Raw genomic sequence first — 13343 nt, 5'->3', positions numbered from 1 at the left:
CTCACCTCCACTGCCTTCCCAATCACAGCAAATGCCCTTGATTCCCATGAATAAAATAGAGGCCATCAGCTGAGAACTGCTCCAAATCCCTGCTATCAAGTATAACTACCTGTTGGGGTCTGCACAGTTCTCTCCTCCTCCTCTTCTGTTACCATGGAAGGTACATCCTTCCTCCTACCTAAGGCCAGTTTCATCATCTGGGCTCTGGATCTTACCATCTTGCCTTTTTAGGAACATGAGTTTATCCGTGGGTCCTTCTCTTCTGCATCTTCAGACCCTCCCTCTTGCCTGTCTCCTTCCTGCCAACAGGTGAGTGCTCACTATCTTTTAAGAAAGGCTTCCCTCAGTCTCTGACTTCTATGCCTCTCTCCCCTCCCCTTGGACCAAACTTCTGGCAGGAGTTTTTCTAACTCACTGCCTCTGCTTCCTCACTCCCATGCTGCCCCGTGCGAGGACATGTGCATCTGGTCAGCACCCTTCCATCACGGCTCTCTCCGAGATCCATAGGCATCTCCATCCTAAATCCAGCAGGCACTTCTTGGTCCTTGTCTCATTTTAGCTCTGCAGAATTTGACCCTGCTCACCACAACTGCCTACTGGATCATCTTAGACTGTCATGCGCCTCTCCTGGGGCAGCCCCACTTGTGCCCGGCCTCTGACCCCATCTCCTGCCTAGCTGGCTCAGTGGGCGTCCAGCTCTGTGTGGGCTTGGACATGGCCCACCTGTGCCTCGCCTCACACCGGCTTCCCTGTGGACTCTGAGACTGAGATGTGGGAGGTCACAATAAACCCGAAGATGTGAAGGGTTCACACTCTGTACGATGGGATACAGGAGTGGGTGGATAATTCTTGTCTCTTCCTCTCCCCTCCCCCACCCACTGCCTAGACTGTCCAGATTCACAATAGCTCATCCAGCCTCCCGGAAGACCACCTTCAAGACACAGTGATCAATTGTACTTGGTACCAAGTGGTGGCTGGCAGAGTAATGTGCCCTCACATTGGCTGCCTCCCTGCCTCCTTCCCTGGGATTGCACCTCCTACTAAACAAGGGGCTCATGAGCTTGTGCCTAAGCCTCTGCTTTCTGTAGAACCCAGGCTGAGGCTATTCTGGAACCTTCCCTGCCTAGTGCTCCTCCTCCCTCCAGGGTTACCCCTGTGAGTCTCCTATGTGGGGTCTTCTTCATTCTGTCCCTTCCATTGATGTCCCTCTAGGTTCTGTCCCAGGCTTCTCTTGGGGTGTTCTTTTTTATTTTCATCACTTCGATTAGCAATAACTACTCCCAAATGTTTACCTCCAGACCTCTCTCTTGAGCTCCAGTTCTGGATGTCTGTGGTGGAGTCATAGTGTGTCCCCCAACATCTATTCTCCATTTCTCCCTCTGGGTAATAGAACTCCTGGTTTGTGGCCAGGACATGACCACTCACAGTGAGGACCATATGTCCCAGCATCCCCAGTAGCAAGATATGGCTGTGGCTGAGCTGGTCCATGAACATGAGTGGCAGTGCTGTGTGCAACTGCCACGCTGTGCATGTCAACAGAAGGCTTGTGCCCTCCCCCTCTTCCTTTTTGCTTCCCAGTGGCTCCCCAAAATACATGGGTGGTGCCCCATTTTAGACTAGAGATGAGAGCAACGCTCTAGGAATGGCAGAGTAAGATAGTGGAAGACAGGAGACTGGCCGCTCACACCCAGACTGCTCATGTGAGAGGAACAAACGTCTGCTGGTGATGTGGGTTTCTGTGCCAGGGATTGAACCTAAATCCTAACTGACATATCAACTGCCAACTACACATCTCCATTTATTAATCTCAGGCACCCTCACCTCAGTTTGTCCCCTAACCCATCTTCCTGCATTGCCTCCTCCAAATTCCCTCCTCCTCCTCTATATCTCTCTGATTAGCACCATAATGTTCCCGAGTTGCCCAAGTTATAACTCTGTATGACCTTCCACCTGTCCCCCTCCTCAGCACCACACCCAACATTTGGTCAGTTGCCAAGTCCCATGATGCCACCTCCTAATGCCTCTAGAACACTCCACTTCCTCCATGTCTACTCCCACCTTTGCCCATGCCTCAGTAGTCTCTCCCCTGGACCACCGCAGCCTCCTCACTTACGTTCCTGCCTGGCTTCTCTCCAATGTGCCTTCCACAATAAGGTCAGAAAGAGTCTTCTTAAATGCACATTTGATTATGTCACATCCCTGCTCAAAACCCTTTAGCAGCTTCCCATTGCCCTTGAGGTAGAGGATGTGTCCATTAGCAAGGCTTCTATGTGGGGTGAGTACCCTTCCCAGTATGCCCAGCAGACACCCGGTGTAGGTCTGTTGCACTGCATTAATTATTAATGACATCCTCTTTTAGCCTCAAAAGTATCCTGATTTGGGTGATAAACTACATCATCCCCTACTTATAAGGCTGCTCAAGCACTGGCCTCAGACTGCCCTCCGGGATTGCCTCTCTCATGGCTAATCTTTGGTTCTCATGATTATGGCTTTTTTGGGTGGGTGGAGTTTCTTGGAGCCTTTGGCAAACCACTGTGCCTGTGGTTTTTGTTTTTGTTTTCAAAATATTAAGGGGGTACAGATGTCTTTGATACATGGCTTGAGTAAAGGCTATAAATGTGCCCATCACCCACATTGTGTTCATTGTACCCGTTAGGTGGGTTTTTGCCGCTCCCCACTGCTTGATTTCCAATTACTTTTACTTTCCTTTGTGTACTTGTGTACCTATTGGTTAGTTCCAATTTATTAGAGAGTACATGCGGTATTTGTTTTTCCATTCTTGAGATACTTTGCTTAGGATAAGGGTCTTCAATTCTTTCCAAATTGTTGCAGAGGGCATTAAGCCATCATTTTTATGGCTGAGTAGTATAATACTCCATGGTATACATATACCACATTTTGTTAATCCAATTATGAATTGATGGGCACTTGGGTTGATTCCACATCTTTGCAATTGTTAACTTTGCTGCAATAAACATTCAAGTGCAATGTCTTCTTGATAAAATGACTTCTTTTCCTTTGGGTATATCATGGCCTTTTAATTAAAACCTGCCATGTTTTCTACCTCATGACCTTTGTAAATGCCATTCCTATGCTTGGAGTCCTCTTCCTTCTCCTCTTCACAAGGTTGATTCCTACTTATCCTTTAGGTATTGCTACAGGTTGAATTGTGTCTCTCCAAAATTCGTATGTTGTTATCCTAATCTCTCAGAATACGACCTTATGTGAAAATAGGGTCTTTACAGAGGCAATTAAGTTAAAATGAGGTCTTTAGGGTGGGACCTAATCCAATTAGACTGGTGTCTTTATAAAAAGGGAGCATTTGGTGACAAACACAGACACAAGTAGAATGCCATGTGAAGATAAAGGCAGAGATCTGATCTGAGTGATGCTTCTGTAACACCAAAAACTGCCAGAAAGCCACTGGAGAGGTGCGGGACAGATTCAGTCTCACAGCCTTCAGAGGGAACCAACCCTGCTGAGACCTTGACCTTGGAATTCTAGTCTCCAGAACTGGGAGATAATAAATTTCTGCTGTTTAAGCCAGTTTGTGGTACTTTGTTATGACTGACTTAGAAAACAAATGCAGATATCAACTTAAACATTACCTCCCCTCCCCAGGAAGCCTTCCCTGACCACCCCAATCAGGTAGATGAGGTACCCTTACTGTATGTTCCCATTGTACCTGAGATCACTGGAAGCTATAAAACAGCTCAGACCCCTCTGAGTTTAAATCCCACTTAGCAACTCACTAACCACATAAGTTTAGGCAAATAATAGCTCATAAGATCAAAACAATTCAAACTTGGTAAAAATAAAAATTGCATTGGCTTGATTTCTCATATCACGCTTCCAATAAGCTTCCTCAAACAAAAACTGGACTTTGTACCTTGCTTTGACCCCTATCTGACACTCCTGGGGAGTATAACTTTATTGTCATAGTATATTAATTAATAGCACCCATGTGATAAAGGCAGGCATGTTTTTATTGGTTAGAGTTTAACTCTAGGACATACAAGATGATTGTACTGCCTGGTAGAACAGTTAAGTTTAAGGTGCTATGATTTTCAAGACATCTGAGAAGTTAACCATTCCTGTATCCAAGCTAGAAATTTTATTTAGACATTTCTTTTTCAGACTCTGTGTGTGTGTGTTCTCTTTAAGCACTCAGGAACTGCTACGGCTGAATGTTTGTGTCCCCCCCAAATTCATATGTTGAAATCCTAACCCAACCCCCATGTTAGGAGGTGGGGCCTTTGGGGAGTGATTACATCAAGAGGGCAGAGCCCTTGGGATCGAAATTACAGCCCATATAAAAGAGACGTCAGAGATTTAGCTCATCCTTTCCACCATGTGAGGACACATGAATCAGGAAGCAGACCCTCACCAACCCATGAACCTGCTAGTGCCTTGATCTTGGACTTTCCAGCCTCCAGAACTGAGAGAAATAAATTTCTGTTGTTTATAAGCTAACCAGCCTGGAACTACAACCATGAGACCACTCCCTCCTTATTTTAGATTTTTTTCAAAATTATTATTTTTAATTACACAAATACTATATGAATCCATTTTAAACATTAGAACATAAAGTTTGTTTGGACCTATTTACTTCCAGGAGTTGAATCATGGTGCTTGAACTTCTCTTGGTCTGACCAGAAGTTCGCCTCTTTTGAACTTTCACTGAATTATTTATGGGAGTCCCCAGAGTCCATAGACTAACTGCTGTCACCCAAATGCATCCTTCTGCCCATTCATCTTCTAGTTCCCTCCTGTCTAGGCCCACAGTCAGCTAAAATAGTATTCCCATCAACAGGTGAATAAAGTATAGTATATCCACACCACGGAATAGAAAGGAATGACTATTGATAAACACACAGCAGCATAAGAGAATTTCAGAATAATTATGTTGCATGAAAGATGACAGACAAAAGAAAAGAACATACACTGTATGACCCTCTGTATATGAAATATTGGAAGACACAAACTAAGAGTGACAGAAACCACATCAGCAGTAAGGGCCAATAAAGGGTATCGTAATGGAAAAAAGGAAACTTTTGGGGGTGATGGATACATTTATTTTCTTGATTATGGTGATTGTTTAATGGGTTTATTCTTAAGTCAAAACTTATCAAATTGTCTACTTTCTATATGGAAATTATACTTCAATAAAGTCGTTTTTTAAAGAAACTCTACATAAACTAAATGTGGCTCTCTGAACCTAGATTCTTATATTTTTGTATAAGAAATGCTGGTGTGTTATCCTTAATCATTCTGGAATATTCTGTACTTCCCCTTAGTAAGACAAATTTATCCCGAAGGGATTTATATTATGGATGGAAGATGGCCAGCCTTGAAGCTGGCCACATGAAATGACCCAGCAAAGATGAGAGATGCATCTTATCCACAGGTATTTGCTATACAGCTGGCAAATGTGGTATAATGTTGCACTCTCTGAATGTGTAATTCTTCTAATGTCTCTAAAAACAATTACTTCAAACTGAGCTATCATATAGAGACTATCTAAATTTCAGCATTAGTGAAAAGCATGCAAATAACTCTATGATGCCATTTATTTTCAGAAAAAGTGAAACTTTATGTATTTATAAATGTATTCTTTATCTGAGAAAATATTACAGCACACTAATAAAAGGACAATAATAATTTAGTTCTTATGTAGTTTTTGCCTTGACTACCAAATTTTATGCCTAAACATAACAACAATATTAAACTTTACACCTAGGATTTTTTTCCCTTTTATTTTTCCTTGTTTCAAAATTTTCATGTATATTTCCTTTGATAAAATCCAGAGGGATAAGAGTAAAATGTAACCCAGTGAAAGGAATTCTGCAGGATGCAGAAACTTACCAAAGGGTCAGTTCAAATTCTGGGAGAGAGGAGTAACTAGCCAGGTAGGTGCCACAGTAACTGAATGTAAGTAAAGTGTAGTCCAGAAGAACATTGCCTAAAATATAAAATCCATTGCAAGGATTTCATTATCATGTTCAGATTAACTATAGTCTTAACACTTATTTTCCTTTTCTAATGATTTTCACATAATTCAAAAGCATTTGACTATTGAAATAAGAGATGTCTGGCTGATTTCTAAGACTATGAATGAAAAGCTAAACAAAGTTAAGATTCATTTTTTAAAGATATTAGAGAGAATTAAGACCATTAGTTACTGTCTCTAGACTTCAATGCAGAATTGATCATATTGAACTATGTATGTCCCAGCATGATTTGAAAAGGCCCAAGAACCATAAAATATGTAATAAATAAATGAGATGTAATTAGAATAAACAACTTTAAATATTAATACCTTGGAAAGTTGTAATCATTCTTATTTTATTTCCTTATCTCTTTACCTTAGACAATATCTGGCCCTTAGCATAATATCTTCGGCTCTTGGAATAAGAGTTCTATTCTCAGTTTTACCTATAGTTGAAGAAATGCATCATGACTTTAAAAGTCTTAGCAACAACATCTTCAAAATGTGCATGATGGAGATGCTAAAACAGGGAAGTGTCTATCTCTGCTTCCAAGTAAGTGGGGGTCTGATTTTATGTCTCCTTTATGTTCTGTCAGTGTGGTTCCACAGGTGCAATCTTTGCCCTAACTAGGTCTCTCTTTTTACATTTGTGTCTCTATTGCTTTTTCTGTATATTTTTAATGGTTATTTCCTGCTTTTTTTACTCTTCACATTTTAACTGTCCATAACATAACCCTAAAACGTGACTTTTCATTTACTGAATGTATTTAGCATAGTCTAATCAACAAAACCCCCACATATTAATTGAACATGTAATGCAAAAATTAAAATGATTATTCTATGGTCTGATAGAAAAAAATCCTTGCTATATGGCAAGGATAGAATGATTTTCCATCCAGGATTTTCTATCCTGGACTTTGTCAAAGGAAACATACATGGACATTTCTTCCCATAATTAAAAATTATTAATTTAATATATTCTTTAAATTAAAAAAAATGTATTTGAAAAAAATACCCCCCAAAAAAGGCATAAGAAAAGAAATATATATTTTGTAATCCTACTACCAAATTTGGTAAATTTCTTTCTAGTATTTTCTTCTGTTTACTTGTAAAAATATATACAAATATATTTTCTTTAAATATAACTTTGCTTTTTATAGCTATAATAATCATGAATTAAATATTATATATAGCAATCCATTTAAAATGGAATTTAGATCATATATAGTGTTGCAGTCTATTGGTTTTTTATTTATATTGTATTCTCTTAATATTTATTCAAAAAGTTAAAACTCATGTTTGTTTGCATAATACCCCTTTATGGGATGTTTTATCTTATTTAACCATATTCATAATACTGGAGATGTAGGTTGTTTCCAATCTTTTGCTATTATGACTGTGATTGTTACTCCTTTGCACACAAACCTTTGACCATATTTCTGATTATTTCCTTAAAATTAAATTCTACTTCTTGAAGTGGGTACACGGGGTCAAAGAGAGTAAATATTTACTTCCTAGAAGGAGTCTATCAATTTATATTCCCACCTTCAGAAAAATAAGAGTGCTACCAATTTCACTGTGCTCTGCATAGCAATTACAATCTTTTGTGACTTTGATAGGCAGAAAAATAGCATCTTGGTTTAAACTACACTTTTTAAAATGAATATTGAGATGGAACAATTTTTGATATCTTTGGTTGTTTGTAGTTCTGTAATTTGTCTGGGCAAGTTCCTTTTCCATTGCTCTAAAGGGATGTTGGTCTTTTTTCTTATTGTTTCATAAATACTCTGAAAATATTTGATCATATTTGTTCAAAATATTTTCCTGTTTATTAGTCGTCTTTTTTCATGTTCATAAGTTTTAAATTTGTACATAATCAAATATGCTAATCTTTTAAAGTTTTTCCTTTGTTATTATATTGAATGCTTAGTTTCATCTGATATATGTTTTGATGTACAGTAAAACATGAATATCTAACTTGATACTTTTGTTCGAATATTATTTTCTTAATACCATTGTTGCATAATCCATATCCTCTTTTTGGGGAGGTGGCTTCTTTCATCATATACTCAGATTTTGTGTATCCTAGATTCTTGTCTCCAGTTGTCTTCAATTCTTCCACTGACCTGGTGATCCTTGCACCAAAACCACACACCCAATTATTACAGCATCATGATGTTAAAATAACCCTCTGCCTTGCTATCATTCTCTTTCCAATGATTCTCATTCTCTATTTTTTTTCCAGATGAATTCTGGAATCATTTCATTTAAGTATTCCTTGCTATCTAAAACATATGACAAACCTATGAATTACTTTCTGTGACAAATAGCAAAAATATATTTATTTGTAATAGCCAGTCTTTCCATCTAGGAATATGTCTCTACATATTTAAATTTTAAACCTGTGATTTCTGTAGTTTTCTTCATCTAGGTCACTTAGATTTCTTCCTTGGTTTATTTCTAAGTACACAAATCTAACTGCATGGGTATTTATTTTGAAACTAACAACTTATTGAGCATTCTCTTAATGGCCCTAGTAGATTATTGCATTACCGGTAATCTCCTTTCCCATAGCTATAATATTTTTCAGTTTCATATTTTGCTACATTGGCTAGAATTTCCAGGTTGATATTAAATAATGGTGGTAATAGCTGATATCCTTGATGACTTATTCCTAATTTTATTGTGAATTTCTTTAGGGCTTCATTATTCAATAGGAATGTTGGCTATTGGTTTGAATTAACTTTCAATTGCTTGGACAGAGCTATAGCAAAATAACTAAGCTGGGGAAATTTTAAACACAAAGAGTAGTTATAGGCCATCTAGACAATTTCCAATGTGTGAGTGGGTTATCTTTTAAAAGTTGTCTTAATCTGTTGAGAGCACAAATTTCCCCACAAAATATTTGTAATATTTATTTTGTAATAATTATAAATTATAGTGAACTTCCTTGACTTCACCCAAACAGTTTTTTTGACCCATAAAGCTACAGAACTAATACTAGCCTCAAGCATGAGCTTTCTGACCATGTTGTGTTAAATGATGAATTAAAATCATTAGATGGAGGCTCCAGTAGATGTGCAACAGCTCAGTCTGGGCCAGCTGGATCTAGGAATGAGTCAATAGTAATTCAAATGGTAGGTAACGTTGATTGAGCATTTGGCATGTATCCATATGCAAAATCTATATGTAAAATTTCATCTATCATCATCGCAGCCTTAACAATAGATACAAGCTTTATCCCCATTTCATGAATGAGAAAATTGAGGCTTAGAGACTTGTCTTTAGAAGTTATACAAATATCACTTCACCTGGATTTTCAATAAATCATTAGGGAAGAAAAAAATCACTGTTCTAAAAGAGGTAATACAGTCTATTAGCCCAGTGCTTCTCAAAATTTAATGTGCTTAAGAATCACCTAGGGAATTTTGTTATAATGCAGATTCTGATTCAGTAGGTCAGGGGTGGGGTGGGGGTGTGGAGCCAAGTTTCTGCCTCTATAACAAACTTCCCAGGTAGTGCCAATGCTGCTGGTAAACAGACTACAATTTGAGTAGCAAGGCTCTAGCCCATTGAATTAAATCCTCAGTGATCAGCCTGATTTCTTCTTTATGTGTATTTTTAAAAAACCTTTCAGAAAAACAAACCACCCTCATTTATAACAATTATATTTGGTCACATCTTATAACATAATCCTTGAGTTATGGGCAGAAGAAGGGTCCTACAGGATACCTTTTATTTTATTTTATTTTTTTAGGTGGCACATATAGTAGTATAGGATACCTTTTAATTTGGTCCTTCTGGTCAATGCAGGAAAGTTGTATATGTGGATGAGGGGTCTTAGCTTCCGGTCAGAAAAAGCCACAACTTCATAGGGAATGTTAGTTGCCACGACGCCCACAATTCCATTAATACATTGCAGTACTGTCTTTTTCTTGGTTTCAATGTCAATAAATATTACGTAATTCCCACTAGGGTAGCAAAAGGTGTTGTCGTTGACAAAATTAACATGTTGCTTAGGGAATCCTTGCACCCATCTTTGGGAAAAGAGATGTCATTGTCAGTAGAATACATTTCAAATACTTTTTCCTTCTTTCCTTTTTTTTTTTTTTTTAACAAAGAAAAGACAAGGTCATCAATATTTCTGAAACACATCTATTCCCTCTTCACGCCATTTCTGCCCCAAACAATCTCTAAGATAAAAGAACACATGCTGGCTGTGAAATCAGTTTGAGTCAATGAACTCTGGCAATTTAAACATGGACTTAAAGTTCCATAGGCCTCAATACTCAGTAGCCTTCCTTCTTTTCCAGTAAAGAAAACGCTCCAAGCAAGACTGAGAAACTCTCAGGAGTTCTAAGGCCTTGTATACTTGGAAGGGAAAACGTGAAAACGACAAAGAAATAAAAGAATTTGATACCAGTTATAAAAAATGTGCATCCTGAGCCATACTTTTATAATTAGTTTGATTTAAAAAAAAAACAACTTTAAAAAACAACTTTGAGTAGGAAAGCATGCTTGTTGGTTGTGAGCCAAGTAGGAAAACAGTTTCTTTATACAAATGAAATCATTTCAATATCCTACCACATTTTAGAACTAAAAATACACATAAATGCAGAAAATAAAAGGAATGAAGTTGACATGAACGAAAGAGTTAAAACACAAAAGGAACATACTTTTAAGTAAGCAGTGTGTGGTAGCATGTTAGAAAGAAGGAGAGTCGGAGATGACAGAGATTATATTTTTATTAAAATATTAAGGACATGCTCAAAGACAGTGGAGAAGGCAAGTGAAGAGCACGGATTTGGTGAGGCACCTCCAGAGACTGGAGAGCACAGGACTGGTGGAGGACGCTGTATGGAATGGAGTGTGGGGAACACGCTACAGTGTGGAAGGAGAGACACCACTTACACCTGTGCAGCGCTTTATGCTTTTCAAAGGCCATTGTAAATGCAAATAAACCCCAAGTTAGTGGATGGGCGTTGGAAGGAAAGGACTGAGGGCCCTAACTTTGGGGGAAAATCGCCAAAGACAACAAGGACGGCATAGGGCTGTCCCTGGGATGGGGGTGAGGCAGGTGTCTATGAACGACCAGGGGAGCCGGGTCACTGAAGGGAACACTGAGCCGGAAAGAGGAGGCAGAGATGAAGGGTGGAGGAGAGGAAGACTGGGTAAGCGAGCGAGGGTCCGGCCGCAGAACAACGGGGGGGGGGGGGACAACTGGGGCCAGGGTCATCGAATAAGGGGAGCAGGAGCCAACAGGAGAGGTCACACAGGCAGGGACTCTACGGGAAAGTGCTGGGGGTGGCGGGGAAGAGATCGAAGTTGCGGGGAGAGCGGGTCTCAAGAACGGGAGGAAGAAGAGGGTAGGGAGGGGATGTAGGTCAGAAGGGGTTTCCGCGAGACAGAAGCCAGTCGCGGGGCGGTAAACGCCGCACCTCACGGACAGGTTCGGGCTGCCGGCGGGGTGGACGCTGGTGTCCTCTCGCTCCCGGCCGTGCGCCATGGCCGCGTTTCTCTCAGCCGGGCGCGGGCAGCAAACGCCGGACCCCGGCTCTCGTCTGTAACGGTCACTTCAGGCTGGGGCCGCCGGGCCGGCTGCGCCGCTGCTGTTGACAGCCGTATCCCGGAGACCAGAACCCCCACGCCCATTGGCTCTGCCCTTCGGCCAGGTTCTCTCTCGAGCCAAGCTGATTGGTGGAAGTGGACCGCGTCTCGGCCAATGGGCGAGCGACGAGGGAGCAAACTCGGCGTAGGTGCCGCAGTGGCCCGGCTCGGGGCAAGTTATTGCAATACGTATAGGTGTCCAAACTGAGTGAGTGCTGACCATGCCAAACCGTGTCCCGAGAGCCATGAAGGCATTGTTTCATTTAATCTTCACATCCCCAGCAGCCCCATTTTACAGATAAGGAAAGTGAGGAGAAGAGAGGTACGTAACTTGCCCAAGGCTGCAAAGCTGAGTGGGACTTAAATCCAGGTCTAGTTTAAATACGGAGTTCCAAACCCTTAATTACAATATAACACTTCCAAATATACCCTCTGCTACCTCAAGGAAGCAGGCGGCTTCCAAAGTAACCTAATGGAATGATCAGCATCTCCTTGTCGCTTCTCGCCTTCCCTGCTCTGCCAGCCCCTCTCTGCGCTCCCGCCCTCACCCTCTCCTTTGCTCCCCTCTGCCCTCTTCTCCTCCCTGCCCTCCTTTCTTCTTTAAGTCTCTTCTTCCCGTCTTGCCACCTTCTGTCCTCACGTCTTCACAAGTATTTAGTGAGCATCCCCCATGCGTTCATGGATTGCACTGGGCGAAAAAATACTGAGAAAAACAGGATAAAATTCATTCCTTCTTGGAACTTAAGAGACTGGTGGGGGCCTTTGAGGGGGATAGACACCCACTTCATTACACAAATATAGAATTATAGATTGAAATAAGAAAAGAAACATGGTGTTAGGAGTGCTTGTGTTGGGATCCTCCGCTAATGACAGGGATTCTCTGCTTGGCCAAACTTTAGTCGGGCTCCTGAGCCTTCTCCTAGGCCCATCTGCGCACTTCCTTGTAAAATCCGGTTTTAGCTAAGAACTCTGCTAAGTCAGTTGGGGAAGAACCTCTCCCCTTCAAATTTTAATATCTGATCACCCTCCATTTCTGATAAGGTTCCTCATCTTCCCCCAGGTGATATCCAATCTTCAGCAATAATCCTATTTGGTCAATTTAGCCAGAATCCCTCTTCCCTCAGATGTTTTCTGTTAGTAATTTGCCATCCACTGTGCTCCATCTTGCTCCATGGCTATAAATTTCCATTTGCCCATGCTGTATTTGGAGTGGATCCCAATCTCTCTCCCCAATTCTAAAGCCCATTGTCATGGTCTCTATACCTATCATGATGGTCCTACGTAAAGTCTACTTTAAGATGCTTTGAAAAGTATGTTTGGGCAGGGAGTGCTGGCTCACACCTGTAATGCTAGCACTCTGGGAGGCTGAGGCAGGCAGATCATTTGAGCATGTTTTTAAAATGAAAGAACATAGAATAAAAAATTTCACAGTACATACTACATGGTAAAGATAAATACTGTTTTAGGGGTGTGAGAGTGTGTGCATTTGTTCATGGTCATTAAACAAAATGAACTTTTTTCCCTTAAAAAAAAAAAGTAAGTACTTTAGGGGGACTGTGAAGGAGACATAATGTATTTCATCAAGTCCAAGACAAACTGATCAGGGGGAAATGATCTACCAATTAAATTACAACAGAATCCTAGAATTTTTTTGTTGATGCTATTGAAAGAGCTCTTTTAAACTCCAACATATTTTTATCATAGAAGATTTCCTAAGCTTATTTAGAAATAGATTTTCATCCTAGCT

The 13343-nt window shown here is 40.4% G+C and overlaps 1 protein-coding gene across 4 annotated transcripts in view; it reads right to left on the bottom strand.

Annotated features, from left to right (window-relative positions):
- CFAP43 (cilia and flagella associated protein 43) overlaps positions 1–11611 on the bottom strand; it is an 81550-nt gene extending 69939 nt beyond the window's left edge. For all 4 annotated transcript variants that reach the window (XR_001155583.3, XM_012770650.3, XM_076009803.1 and 1 more), the window contains exons 1-3: positions 11428–11611; positions 9773–10026; positions 5866–5962 (exon numbers count right to left, since the gene is read on the bottom strand). Coding sequence is in view for 3 of the 4 variants with exons in the window: in XM_012770650.3 (XP_012626104.1) it covers positions 5866–5962; positions 9773–10026; positions 11428–11495 (419 nt within the window). In the remaining variant the exon portion in view is untranslated. The remainder of the gene's footprint in view (positions 1–5865; positions 5963–9772; positions 10027–11427) is intronic.
- Positions 11612–13343: the final 1732 nt, after the last annotated feature.

The sequence above is a fragment of the Microcebus murinus genome, chromosome 14, assembly GCF_040939455.1.
Source record: "Microcebus murinus isolate Inina chromosome 14, M.murinus_Inina_mat1.0, whole genome shotgun sequence".
In the NCBI taxonomy this organism is placed as follows: domain Eukaryota; kingdom Metazoa; phylum Chordata; class Mammalia; order Primates; family Cheirogaleidae; genus Microcebus; species Microcebus murinus.
Note: the sequence above shows the minus strand (reverse complement) of the source record. Positions and strands in the feature narration are given on the sequence as shown.